The 15,375-nt window shown below is 37.0% G+C and overlaps 1 protein-coding gene across 1 annotated transcript in view; it reads left to right on the top strand.

Moving 5' to 3' along the window:
* The window catches only part of LOC138320371 (uncharacterized), a 34,851-nt gene extending 21,465 nt beyond the window's left edge, over positions 1-13,386 (top strand). Inside the window, exons 7-15 of the mRNA XM_069263291.1 lie at positions 194-262; positions 2,968-3,103; positions 3,383-3,607; positions 6,907-7,047; positions 8,900-8,974; positions 10,513-10,965; positions 11,936-11,998; positions 12,922-12,944; positions 13,278-13,386. Coding sequence (XP_069119392.1) covers positions 194-262; positions 2,968-3,103; positions 3,383-3,607; positions 6,907-7,047; positions 8,900-8,974; positions 10,513-10,965; positions 11,936-11,998; positions 12,922-12,944; positions 13,278-13,313 — 1,221 coding nt within the window. The 3' untranslated portion in view covers positions 13,314-13,386. The remainder of the gene's footprint in view (positions 1-193; positions 263-2,967; positions 3,104-3,382; positions 3,608-6,906; positions 7,048-8,899; positions 8,975-10,512; positions 10,966-11,935; positions 11,999-12,921; positions 12,945-13,277) is intronic.
* The last annotated feature ends 1,989 nt before the right edge of the window (positions 13,387-15,375 follow it).

Here is a 15,375-nt window from a genome sequence, read left to right as displayed (position 1 = left end):
TTCGAAACGTAGGCATTTCTTTGTTTTGTATTATAATAAAGGATAAGATAATAATAATAATAATGATATAATAATCCCCGCCAAACAAAAGTATATTAACCTAACATATATAAACATGCAAAGCTTGTTTATAAGCACCAGAAAACTTTATTACATTGTAGATAATATTGTGCTTTTCTTGTGCCTCGTATAGCAATGTGTTTCATATGGAGTGTTTCACGCCGGAGGACTTCGATTTGAATTAGGATGCGAGGAAAGGGTGGTAAGAATTACATTATAAAATTATTTTAGATCGTATGAGACGTAGTCCCTAGTGACCTGTTTTATAGCTCACATGAGACGCCTCTAGTTATCTGTTTTTTAACTTACATGAGACATAGTCCCTAGTTACCTGCTGTTTTATAGTGCACATGAGACGTAGTCCCTAGTTACATGTTTTATAGCTCACATGAGACGTAGTCCCTAGTTACCTGTTTTTTAACTTACATGAGACGTAGTGCCTAGTTACCTGTTTTATTTTTTACAGCTCACATGAGACGTAATCTCTATTTACCTATTTTATATCTCACATGAGACGTAGTCCCTAGTTACCTGTTTTATAGCTCACATGAGACGTAGTCCCTAGTTACCTGTTTTATAGCTCACATGAGACGTAGTCCCTAGTTACCTGTTTTATAGCTCACATGAGACGTAGTCCCTAGTTACCTGTTTTATAGCTCACATGAGACGTAGTCCCTAGTTACCTATTTTATAGCTCACATGAGACGTAGTCCATAGGTACCTGTTTTATAGCTCACATGAGACGTAGTCTCTGATTACCTGTTTTATAGCTCACATGAGACGTAGTCCCTAGTTACCTGTTTTATAGCTCACATAAGACGTAGTCCCTAGTTACCTGTTTTATAGCTCACATGAGACGTAATCCCTAGTTACTTGTTTTATAGCCCACATAAGACGTTGTCTCTGGTTACCTATTTTATAGCTCACATAAGACGTAGTCCCTAGTTACATGTTTTTTAGCTCACATGAGACGTAATCCCTAGTTACTTGTTTTATAGCCCACATAAGACGTTGTCTCTGGTTACCTATTTTATAGCTCACATAAGACGTTGTCCCTAGTTACATGTTTTATAGCTCACATAAGACGTAGTCCCTAGTTACCTATATTGAGACGTAGTCCCTAGTTACCTGTTTTATAGCTCACATGAGACGTAATCCCTAGTTACTTGTTTTATAGCCCACATGAGACGTTGTCTCTGGTTACCTATTTTATAGCTCACATAAGACGTAGTCCCTAGTTACCTGTTTTATAGCTCACATGAGACGTAGTCCCTAGTTACCTGTTTTATAGCTCACATGAGACGTAGTCCCTAGTTACCTGTTTTATAGCTCACATGAGACGTAGTCCCTAGTTACCTGTTTTATAGCTCACATGAGACGTAGTCTCTGATTACCTGTTTTATAGCTCACATAAGACGTAGTCTCTAGTTACCTGTTTTATAGCTCACATGAGACATAGTCCCTAGTTATCTATTTTATAGCTCACATGAGACGTAGTCCCTAGTTACCTGTTTTATAGCTCACATGAGACGTAGTCCCTAGTTACCTGTTTTATAGCTCACATGAGACGTAGTCTCTAGTTACCTGTTTTATTGCTCACATGACTGAGACGTAGTCTCTAGTTACCTGATCTTATATTGATAGACATTATTAACATTTATTTAACATGGAATATTATGCTTCCATCTATCGCATTTATACGATTTGCTTTGATCATATTATAATACTAATGCGTATGGCAATATTTGAATTGAAAAAAAACCTGTTGTCTTATTTAATATACCCTTTTAAATCAGTGTCACTTAAGTCTTTTCAGGCTAGACATTTTGATTTTTTATAAGTACATATGTGATATAATGTATTATTGTGTTTAAAATGTGTGACACTGTCACTTTTATAAAATATATTTCATTATCCCTCGCTTTCTCCGAAGGGGGGAGGTATAAATTTGGGTTTGTCCGTCTCTCTGACTGTCTGTCTCTCTGTCCATCTGTCTGTAATGCTTCGTTTCCGTGCAATAACTTTAAAAAATGTAAACCGATTTTCTTAAAACTTGGTTAAATGCCTGAAAGGCTCGGCCAAGCTCGATCGCGACCGTCAATAGACTTTATTTAGCGGAGTTATGGCCCTTTGAGTTACTACAGTAAAAACGTCCTTTTCTGCCATTTCCACGCAATAAGTGGAACAAATGTTAACCTCTTTTCTTCAAACTTAGCAACGAGGTTAAATGCCTTAAGGACTCAGCCAAGTTCTATTGCGGCTTCCAACGGACCTTATTTAGCGGAGTTATGACCCTTTGCTTAAATAAAAAAGTCAGTTTCTACCACTTCCGTACAATAACTGTAATAAATATTAACCAATTTTCTTCAAACTTGGTAACAAGGTTGAATGCCTTAAGTGCCTGGCCAGGTTTGATCAACTCTTTCAGTGGATGTTATTTACCAGTGTTACGACTCTTTAATTTACTACGAATGTCATTTTTCTGCAGTTTCTGTGTAATAGCTAACAAATATTAAAACTAACGATTTTCTTCCAACTTGGTAACAAAGTTAAATGTCCTAAGGGCTCGGCCAAGTTCGATCGCCACTTGCCACGGACCTTATTTAGCAGAGTTAGTGTCCTTTAATTTAATAATAAAAAAGCCATTTTCTACCATATCCCTGCAATAACTCTTATAAATAATAACCGTTTTTCTTCAAACTTTGTAACAAGGTCAAATGCCTTAAGGGCTTGGCCAAGTTCGATTGCCATGGCATGTTTCAACCAAGGTTAAACCTAACCTCAATAATGTTTACCTACAATATGTCATAAAAGTGGGAGATGGAAATTCCACGAATTTGCTTATCTTATGTCATGGCGTAGTGTTTTTATAGATTTTAATACCATACACATATTTTCTGCTTTCAGTATTGCGGTGCGTTTAAAAACAATAGTCAAGTAAATCAGGGAAAACGTGACGTCAACCACCACGTGGGTGAAATTGATCTGGCTTCCACGTGCTGTGACGCCCACTTGTGTAACCGTAACTGGCCTATGGCAGACCGTATGCTTCTTTATCATTATGTATACTTGTTGATAGACACAAAAAAAGAGTGGCTGTTTCTAAACAGCAGAAACTAAAACTTAATAACAGACAGTAATATTATTTTACATAATGATTCTGCAGGGGAACATGTTTTATTTGAGGAATGCAACAAAATACAGATAATATTCCTTAACCATGTTTCATATATATATTTGTACGGAAAATACGATAAATAATTACTGAAGAGCAATCATTCTCTCCTCACAACATACTACAAATATTGCCATGGTGTTACAGAGCCACTGCCAAAGGTCATATCCGGTTTTACTTGCCATCACCAGACGCAACCAAGCTTACCAAGTAACATTACATTACCAGCCTCGTCTACAGTTCCGAACACTCAATCTACAACAGCAGTGAATACGTCATATCCGCCCTCACAAGCCCCTCCTGCAACTCCTTCCGCGCAGTCTTTGTCAACGACGTCATCGACCACTGCCAATCCTACAACGTCCTCTTATGTTAAGTATAAGTAGGAGTATACATTAGGTTTTCTGTTCTTTTGATATATATATTCTGAACGGCAATATAAAATATACGGTCATATATAAAAATAGCATCAGGTTTTCAAAGTTTTCTATGTGTCAATTCAAATGGTAAATAAACTTTCTTTATAAATCAGGTATCATTAGTATTCACTATACACTCAGATAACTAATAGGCGGTGTAGCTTGTATACCACATGGCACTAGGATAACTCCAGAAGTTAGTTGACTGAATCCAACATTAGACTTGGATACCTCCAGAAGTCAGTTGTCTGAATCCAACACTAGACTTGGATACCTCGCGAGGTCAGTTGTCTGAAACTAACACTAGGCTTAGATACCTCCGAAATTCAGTTGTCTGAATCCAACACTAGACTTTGATAACTCCAGAAGTTAGTTGACTGAATCCAACACTAGACTTTGATAACTCCAGAAGTTAGTTGTCTTAATCCAACACTAGACTTTGATAACTCCAGAAGTCAGTTGTCTGAATCCAACACTAGACTTTGATAACTCCAGAAGTTAGTTGACTGAATCCAACACTAGACTTGGATACCTCCAGAAGTCAGTTGTCTGAATCCAACACTAGACTTGGATACCTCCAGAAGTCAGTTGTCTGAATCCAACACTAGACTTGGATACCTCGCGAGGTCAGTTGTCTGAAACTAACACTAGGCTTGGATACCTCCGAAATTCAGTTGTCTGAATCCAACACTAGACTTTGATAACTCCAGAAGTTAGTTGACTGAATCCAACACTAGACTTTGATAACTCCAGAAGTTAGTTGTCTGAATCCAACACTAGACTTTGATAACTCCAGAAGTCAGTTGTCTGAATCCAACACTAGACTTGGATTACTCCAGAAGTTAGTTGACTGAATCCAACACTAGACTTTGATAACTCCAGAAGTCAGTTGTCTGAAACTAACACTAGGCTTGGATTACTCCAGAAGTCAGTTGTCTGAATCCAACACTAGACTTTGATAACTCCAGAAGTTAGTTGACTGAATCCAACACTAGACTTTGATAACTCCAGAAGTTAGTTGTCTTAATCCAACACTAGACTTTGATAACTCCAGAAGTCAGTTGTCTGAATCCAACACTAGACTTTGATAACTCCAGAAGTTAGTTGACTGAATCCAACACTAGACTTGGATACCTCCAGAAGTCAGTTGTCTGAATCCAACACTAGACTTGGATACCTCCAGAAGTCAGTTGTCTGAATCCAACACTAGACTTGGATACCTCGCGAGGTCAGTTGTCTGAAACTAACACTAGGCTTGGATACCTCCGAAATTCAGTTGTCTGAATCCAACACTAGACTTTGATAACTCCAGAAGTTAGTTGACTGAATCCAACACTAGACTTTGATAACTCCAGAAGTTAGTTGTCTGAATCCAACACTAGACTTTGATAACTCCAGAAGTCAGTTGTCTGAATCCAACACTAGACTTGGATTACTCCAGAAGTTAGTTGACTGAATCCAACACTAGACTTTGATAACTCCAGAAGTCAGTTGTCTGAAACCAACACTAGACTTGGATTACTCCAGAAGTCAGTTGTCTGAATCCAACACTAGACTTTGATAACTCCAGAAGTTAGTTGACTGAATCCAACACTAGACTTTGATAACTCCAGAAGTTAGTTGTCTTAATCCAACACTAGACTTTGATAACTCCAGAAGTCAGTTGTCTGAATCCAACACTAGACTTTGATAACTCCAGAAGTTAGTTGACTGAATCCAACACTAGACTTGGATACCTCCAGAAGTCAGTTGTCTGAATCCAACACTAGACTTGGATACCTCCAGAAGTCAGTTGTCTGAATCCAACACTAGACTTGGATACCTCGCGAGGTCAGTTGTCTGAAACTAACACTAGGCTTGGATACCTCCGAAATTCAGTTGTCTGAATCCAACACTAGACTTTGATAACTCCAGAAGTCAGTTGTCTGAATCCAACACTAGACTTGGATTACTCCAGAAGTCAGTTGTCTGAATCCAACACTAGACTTGGATACCTCCAGAAGTCAGTTGTCTGAATCCAACACTAGACTTGGATACCTCAAGAAGTCTGTTGTCTGAATCCAACACTAGACTTGGATTACTCCAGAAGTCAGTTGTCTGAATCCAACACTAGACTTGGATTACTCCAGAAGTCAGTTGTCTGAATCCAACACTAGACTTGGATTACTCCAGAAGTCAGTTGTCTGAATCCAACACTAGACTTGGATAACTCCAGAAGTTAGTTGACTGAATCCAACACTAGACTTGGATACCTCCAGAAGTCAGTTGTCTGAATCCAACACTAGACTTGGATACCTCAAGAAGTCAGTTGTCTGAAACCAACACTAGTCTTGGATACCTCCGAAATTCAGTTGTCTGAATCCAACACTAGACTTTGATAACTCCAGAAGTTAGTTGTCTGAATCCAACACTAGACTTGGATTACTCCAGAAGTCAGTTGTCTGAATCCAACACTAGACTTGGATTACTCCAGAAGTCAGTTGTCTGAATCCAACACTAGACTTAGATACCTCGCGAGGTCAGTTGTCTGAAACCAACACTAGGCTTGGATACCTCCGAAATTCAGTTGTCTGAATCCAACACTAGACTTTGATAACTCCAGAAGTTAGTTGTCTTAATCCAACACTAGACTTGGATACCTCCAGAAGTCAGTTGTCTGAAACCAACACTAGACTTGGATACCTCCAGAAGTCAGTTGTCTGAAACCAACACTAGACTTGGATTACTCCAGAAGTCAGTTGTCTGAATCCAACACTAGACTTAGATACCTCGCGAAGTCAGTTGTCTGAAACCAACACTAGGCTTGGATACCTCCGAAATTCAGTTGTCTGAATCCAACACTAGACTTTGATAACTCCAGAAGTTAGTTGTCTTAATCCAACACTAGACTTGGATACCTCCAGAAGTCAGTTGTCTGAAACCAACACTAGACTTGGATACCTCCAGAAGTCAGTTGTCTGAAACCAACACTAGACTTGGATACCTCCAGAGGTTAGTTGTCTGAAACCAACACTAGACTTGGATACCTCCAGAGGTTAGTTGTCTGAAACCAACACTAGACTTGAATACCCCCAGAACTCAGTTGTCTGAACCCAACACTAGACTATCCTATACATGGGCAGAGATATCCCTTTCTATTGAGGTTTGATCAACTGAATATGCTGCTTTATATGATAAATTATGCGGTGATATGACACAATTAAGTCACTTTGATAGACGGATATTCCCATCATTTATTTGTTGTATCTACAGGTTTTACCATACCAACATCAGAAAACTGTAAGGACCGAGACACAGTGACTAACTGTGACTATCGAAACCAGACCAACCATCTGTGTGACACTGTTACTCTGACGTCGGTCTATTACTGTGTCAACTTCTGTGGATTCTGTAGTACGTATAAATCATATCAAACAAGTCTGCATGGGGCAATACAGATAACAGCGATACCTCTTATCATTTAGCAAAACTTGTAACGGTAAATACTTTGGATCCCTTTGATCATCCACACAGCTCGGAGACGATCAGTTTGCGAAACGTTTCTGATTGGCTGACCAATCTGGAAACAGTATCGGCGTGAATGCAATACTCTGAATGACTAGTTTGGGAAGATGGCGGGGCCACTGTTCGTCGCTATTGTTTTTACAATTTAATGTTGGTACCAAGACTTCATACGTGATCTACGTCCTTGTTTTTATCAAAGATACACATAATTGCACGATACCGGGGAAAAAACTAATGATTTTCTGATTATTTTCTCTCTTCTTCTGTCTACACTGTACATATAGCCTAAATTTTAATACAGTTTGAAATGCGTTTTGCAAACTGAAATCTGTAATCAAACTGGAACGATATACATACACGTGTATGTTAAAATTGGCTTAGGCAATCTTGAAGTAGGAAGTTCTAATGCTCTGCATGGAATATTCTTGGCAGACATGCAACACTACTGTCGAAATATTGGATATTTGAAGGTTTAACGTGTTTAAATATGTTAGGAAATGTGAAAAATCCATCAATTTCTGAATATTCCGAGAGTTCTACATTTGCAAATTTTCAGATCATATACAGTAGAAAAAAATATTGGTTGAACTGTTTTTAACTGTTATAAAAAATATTCTCTTTCATAACTCATTTTCGCTTGTAACTTCTAAGGCAATTGTTCAATAATTGATACAGCTATATAGTAATAAAACAGTATTTCCCTATTTTATGTTACACGTAAAAAAGAACTTGATTACAAACTACACGCTGTGTTTAGCGAATGTAAACATTTGAATATTATCCAAACAATCGCAAACCAGAAAAAATACTTTTACTGTAAACCATTGCTCCCGCCTACAAGCAAAACTATCAGTCAATCCAAAATTATACACTCGCGCCTATACTGTTCCCTGATTGGTCGGCCAATCAGAAGCGTTTTGCAAACTGCCATAAACTACCATTTAATTACGATCAGCAGAAGATACAGATTTTGAATAAAAGAAAAAATATTTAACAAAAAACTGCTTTCTTACGGGTACAGGTTCGAAGTGACTAAACCATGACTTTTTTATTACATGATACAATAATACATTTTATATGTATTTTTACATCCACAACTCCATAACCTACCCATCCAGTTCCACAGGCAACTCTCACACCAGGAAGTGTTACAACATCGGCGTCCAGTTAGTACCATTATTATGTTAGCGTAAAATAAGTACACTTTTCATCACATACATCCTCATTAATTTTTGGGCATACGTTAGTCTCTCCAGTAGTGATGGAACGTACATGTAATTCTTTGAAATCTTCCCGCTGCAATGACGTTAACGCAGGACTAATATCTCCAGTGGTGATGGAACGTAACTCTTTGTAATCTTCCCGCTGAATTGACGTTAACACAGGGTATCATCTTTTGACGTCATTCCATCACCAATAGAAACAATCGTCCCACACAAACGTTATCTGGGTTCACGTGATACGTGAACTAGTCCCATTATTTTGAAATGCAATTTATTAAAAAAAATACTTCAAACGAAACAATAAGCCAAATGAATTTTGAACGGTTTTAAGAGATTTACTTCAGACACGCACGTGTAGTAGACATAAATTATCGAAAAGCTATTAATTTGGTGGTAAAACTTGTTCGTGTTCAAATTATCTAATCACAGAAGAAAAAAAAGGTAAATCAACATCGAACGTCAGAAATACCGCATTTGCGTGGTCAAAACTTGAAGTACAGTAACATTTCGTTTTGCAGCCCCACAAACTACCAAGTCAGTTCTACAGTGGCAGACAAGTCCTTTGACAGGAAGTACTAATACACCCACATCCGGTATGTACCATGGATTATATAACTATAACGTCAATATTTTCCTGGTTAAAAAGTAAATCTGATGATAGTAATATCATAATTATGTCATTGCATCCACGCTATTTTAACCCTGGCTACGCCCCTGGATATTCATATTATATTCATAGAATTATATATATATATCAGTAATGGAGTATAATAGCAATTGCAATATTATCTCAAGTGTATGGTCCCTCGTATAAATATATGTAAAAAGAAAGTACAAAACAAAAACGATTGTTTTAATATCGCGAACGTTCGATATAGAATATTTCTTGTATAAATTTGCGTCCATACTACATTAAACACTATCAAAACAAAGTCCAATCCATATACTAACATAATTGGCTAGTTTGGCATGTTCTTCGTCAATTATTAAAGGATGCTGGTTGCCAAAGTGGGTAACTACGGTAGTCAATTTAAGATGATCGAAAATATAGTTCCGCTTGTTGAACGTTATATCTGCCATTTGATTAAAACTTTCAGATATTTGAAAAATAAGTTTTGTCAATTTCAGAATTTGATCATATATTAATTAAATTCGTTTCGAAAAAATGAAATAACCAAGGCGGAACGACTAAGTATCGCTGCCAGAGTAGTGATGCGGTTCGAAGTGAAGCGAACCGCCATATTTGATTTTCAACTGAGGGAAGTTAGTGTGCGATATTGAAGGTATTTAGTGTGAGATATTGAAGGTATGAGTTTGAAATCGCCCCGAGCTCCTTCATGTGTGTCATGGATGTATCAGTCTGATAACGCAGTATAGAGCGTAACACCGGATTTCCGTAGCCACAAATTCGAATCCGTTGTACGGAGGGCAGACAATTTGAATGCGTTGTACGGAGGGCAGACAATTTGAATGCGAAAGACGAGGATAAAGATAATGTTAATTTTCGGAAAATGCTTTCTCTAGAAATGTATGCAATCTGTTTGTATTTACACAATTTGGCTTATTATTCACTTGGAAGCGTTACCTAAGGAATAGTTGTTCTCCAACCAGAGGTCCCGTATATTTTATATTGGGGTGGCCGTACTTATTCTTGGGGAAAACCCGATATGGATGGTCCCGACCAGCGATTCGTTTAGTTGTTTATTACTAACAATGTTTGAACACGTATTCTGTTTAAATATGAAATACATATTTAAGTTAAATCTCCGTTACACTGATTTGAACGCAACTCCTCTTCTGTTAACTATATAGGGACATGTGTAAATATAACTAAATAGTATTAAAAAAAACCACTGATCTATTTTAAGGCATGTTTTGTAATGATTTTATACAAACACGTGTCATAGACAAATATCAAGCCTAGTCAATACCTACGAAACATGCCCCACGTCTAACTTATAAAGATTGTATTTGTATGATCAACATTATCCCATTTAAAGTCTTATGAATAAAAATAAAACCTTACTTTCATTTTACATAAGAGATACAATAATGGTGATAGTGATAGATTTTGTGCGACTACTTATTTATAAGTTCACATGGAGAAATATTTATATACGTTGTTTTGCAGCCACACTAACTACCAAGTCAGTTCTGCAGGGGCAGACAAGTCCCAATATAGGAAGAACTGACACATCCACATCCGGTACAAGTCCTTCTACAGGAAGTACTGACACATCCACATCCGGTACAAGTCCCACCACAGGAAGTACTGACACATCAACATCCGGTACAAGACCCACCACAGGAAGTACTGACACATTCACATCCGGTACAAGTCCCACCACAGGAAGTACAGACACATCCACATCCGGTACAAGTCCTTCTACGGGAAGTACTGACACATCAACATCCGGTACAAGTCCAACCACAGGAAGTACTGACACATTCACATCCGGTACAAGTCCCACCACAGGAAGTACAGACACATCCACATCCAGCACAAGTCCTACTACGGGAAGTACTGATACATCCACATCCGGTACAAGTCCCATCACAGGAAGTACCGACGCATTCACATCCGGTATTACCATGAATTATGTCATTAATAATAACGTTCACTAATGATGTAACAATGTCATCATCATGTTGTCATGGCTACAAAGAAAAAAAAAGAAAAAATGTTTACCATTGTATCCACGAACTTTAAGACCTTGAATTGTTGGTTCCGAGAATATCAAAAGGTTTTACAACAAAAGTAGTTTTTGGCCAACCATCATCAGATTGTTGGCTATTCAAATCGCATTTCGTCCGTGTTCCGTCCGTCGTTCACAATTCTTGTTATCGCTATTTCTCAGAACGTACTGAAGCGATCATTCTCAAATTTCATATTTAGGTTTCCCTAGGGCGCTAGTTGTGCATATTGCATATAGGGAACGACCAGTCAACAATATGACCACAAAGCAGCTATCTTGGATTTTGATAGCTAAAGTTTGTTTTCACTATTTCTCAGAAAGTACTGAAGGGATCACTCTCAAATTCCATATGTAGGTTTCCCTAGTGCCCTAAGTTTGCATATTGCGATTTGGGTCCGATTGGTCAACAAAATGGCCGTCATGCAGCCATCTTGGATTTCGATAGTTAAAGTTTGTTATCGCTATTTCGCAGAAAGTACCGATAGTATTGTTCTCAATTTCGTATGTTGGTTCCCTAGGCCCTTAGTTTTGTATTTTACATTTTATGACCGAACGGTGACCAAATAGCCGACAGGCCGCCATCTTGTATTTTGATATTTGAAGTTTGTTACTGCTATTTCTCAGAAAGTTCTGAAGCGATCTGTCTCAAATTTTATATGTAGTATGTTCGAAAAAGTATAGAAAAGATCCCTCTTTCCATTGTCAGACAAAGATAATTCTTCAGTGGGCGCCAAGATCCTTCTGGGATCCGTGTTTATTGAAGAAATATAATGTGAGTAAACATAATTGAATATGGACATCAATTAAGAACAATATTGGTGTTTCGACAAAATGATTTGATATTTTTATGATTTGTAGTCAGGGCCAAGTTGGTGCCAACACCTCGAGCACACCAGGATATCATTAACCCAGTGATAATAGGTATGTGTAAAACTAGCTACAATATTGTAGCTCTAAAGACTTTTAGACAGATAATGGTGTCGGCTTTAGAGCTATAATTGGTACATAGACTGCTAATGGGGCAAAGTAATGATTATGCAAACCATTATTAATACGTTTGTATGAATTTTATCCTATTTGTTTTATATCACTTACCTACCAGGAAATTACATTGAGCCGTCTTATTATTTTGTACATATATATTTATATATGAAGGTCTTTTCGAAAGAATATTATACGGCAAGTCTACAAATTGTGAACTGGACCTCTTGTGAGTAGCACTTAATTTGGGACAAAAATGATATATAAATGCATGCATACGCATAAAATAATTGGAAATCTACAGGGGAAAAAACAAGCATAGAAAAATGTGTCCGAGTGATTTTCTGAGGCAAAGTGCTACACTAGGACACATAAGCACCATTTCGTACCCGGCCGAAAGGTACATTTTTTGTATAGCAGGCCGAGTACTTATATTCGTTCTAGTGTAAAACAAGCAGTGATTGAATTATAATATGACCATTGTGTAACGCATTTTATATATAACTATATTTTATTCATAACGAACTCGTCCTTGCGTCCGTTCACCTCATTTTCGTATTCATTTTCCGGTAAACAATATTATTAGAGAATAAAATGAAATTGATGACGATTGATAATCTATTTTATTTCTATTCTGTATATGATGTGTTGATGTAGTGGTCATTTACTGTCAAAGTTCGAGAATTATTATCTTTGTTTTGTATAGTTCCGTTTTAATTACTCCTGGCTAAAAGATTATGTCTGTAATCAACCCAAAAACGCCTCGGTTTTTGTATTATTTGTATACATATATTATTGTCTTTATAACGATTTTGATCCTTCCATTCCCTGTGTTTCTCATCATTTCATGGTGTTTGCTTCAGGAAAACGAAATGAAGACGAATCTGTAAGTACAAAACAGCCACTACTTCGAACATGCTTTATATCAGTTAGTTTTGGTCCGATTAAGATAGCCAAAAGGACCTTCTGTTAATTTTGTTTATAACTTCGATATAAAATCTAGATTGCTCTACTGAAAAGAATAACAATGCTTATGTACCAAATAAGATACAGTTTTAATATAATTATTCGCTGATGTTATTAATAAGTTATGACGCATTTAGCTTGTAATAAATGTTAATGCAATTGGATTGTATATGATCAGTTATTTCCCCGAATAACGTTTACTTGGCTATATGATACCGCTGTGGTAATCTGAACTATGTATTACTGCTTTCAGATTGACGATACTGACTTTGGAGAAGGGTCCCGGTAACATTCAAGCTAAATGCGCAATACTCTATCAATATTCTTAACTTCAAGAATAAATTGATTTTGTTGTATCTGTACTGCTTTGTTATCCAGCATTTTAATATACACAAATGACATTAGATTTCAGCTGAACAAAAATGAATAAAACATATTAATACCAGGCGCGGATCCAAGGGGGGGCGGACCCGGCGTACGCCCCCCCTAAAATAGGAGAGAGAAAAAAAAGAAAAAGGAAAAAGAAGGGGAAAAGAAAGAGGGGAAGGAAGGAAAAGAAGGAAGAAAGAAAAAAAAAGAGGGAAAAAGGGAAAAAAATTAAGGAATTAGATAAAGAGTGAGAATTAGACAGAAAGCTCCATTTCCTACCTTTACCGTTTGATGTTATCATTTTAAAATCTAAATGTATTCGACTTTGTGGTACATACATGCATGAACATACTTGTATCCAGGCGCAATGGAATAATTATATTTTTTTTTCGTGTAAGTTAAGGTTTTATCTCCATCGCTTAAAAGGTACAATGTAAATCCCTTCAAGTATTTACTTTTTCCAAAAAAAACCCCGATAAAATCCCAATATATTAGATAATTTATTGTCATTAATATTCAATATTGACAGGTTATATCTCGATATCCTTAGCAATAAAAGAAAAGGGGCAGGGGTGGGTGGAAAGAATTGTGGCTGGCCATGAGTATTCGCTGGTTGACTATATATCATTCCCTTCGTTTTCCAGGTTGTAAATGATATATTACACATTTTTGAATCAGCATTAAAGTCCTGTATTAAATCCGACTATCAATTCACAAATGTGTGCGTACTTTCAAAACGCCAGTTACAAGATCACTACTGACGCCGAATGCTTCTAGAAGCCTTTATTTGTCCTAAGAAAATGTGTGTAAAGAAAAAAGTGGAATGCGACAGAAAATGAGAGCTTCTAGGGTCTGGGTGCACCCCATGGCCAGATGCCTTCCTTTTTTGTTTCAATAAAAACATATCTTAACGATAATGTTATAAGATAGGCAAACGATGTTAAAAAATTAATGCACATGACAAAAGGCTCCCTATTAGAAAACAGGATGATAGCAATGGCTCCTGGCACCTTATGGCCATAGACAAGACCACTAGCCTTCTTTTCTTTCATTGTCCAATACACGAATTATGAAGATTGTGTAAGTTAGGAAAAATAAATTATCTAATCTGACAGATAATGTATAAAAGTAAAAGCTTATATCGTTAAAAAAGTTCACATACACTTTCATTAGTCCTATAAAAACCTTCAATAGGCGGACCCTAGCTGCAATATTGTAGCTAAAAAGACTTTTAGACTGAAAATGGTGTCATCTTTAGAGCTACAATTGTTCCCTATTACTTCAAAACCTTCAAAATAGCAGATTACTTCAAAACCTTCAAAAAAGTATGAAAAACTGTGCCCGAGTGATTTTCGGAGGCAGTGCTCCACTACGATACATAGGGACCAATTCGTACCCGGCCTAAAGGCATAGTAGGCCGGGTAAGTATATTCGTTCTAGGCGGCCCCCAGACCCCCATCCTTTTCTTTGCTTCGTGCCTCTATGAATAGATATTCAGATTTTAGGCAGTGCAATTCTATAACTTTATATTCAAAATATGACATTAGACGTCAAAAATAATAAACGAACATTTTTACATGGCTTCAATTATTTTTTGGAAAAAGTGTACATTTATTCGAGGGCTTCTGGGGGCCTAGGCGGCCCCCAGACCCCCGCCCTTCTTCGCTTTAAATGTCCATATAAATATTAAGATTTTGATATTGCAATTCTGTAAGTAAAAAAAATTCAATCAAAACTTCAAATAAAAAATATGACACGAAAACCATAAATAAACATCCTTAAATGGCTTCAATTATTTTCTGGAAAATGTGTTTCATGAAATCCTCAGAATGCAGGATTTTGCGCTATTTATTCGAGGGCTTCTGGGGGCCTAGGCCCCCAGACCCCCGCCCTTCTTCGCTTTAAATGTCCATATAAATATTAAGATTTTGATATTGCAATTCTGTAAGTAAAAAAAATTCAATTCAAAACTTCAAATAAAA

Source organism: Argopecten irradians, chromosome 4 (genome assembly GCF_041381155.1).
Source record: "Argopecten irradians isolate NY chromosome 4, Ai_NY, whole genome shotgun sequence".
In the NCBI taxonomy this organism is placed as follows: Eukaryota; Metazoa; Mollusca; class Bivalvia; order Pectinida; family Pectinidae; genus Argopecten; species Argopecten irradians.
This window is presented reverse-complemented; position numbering and strand designations above follow the sequence as displayed.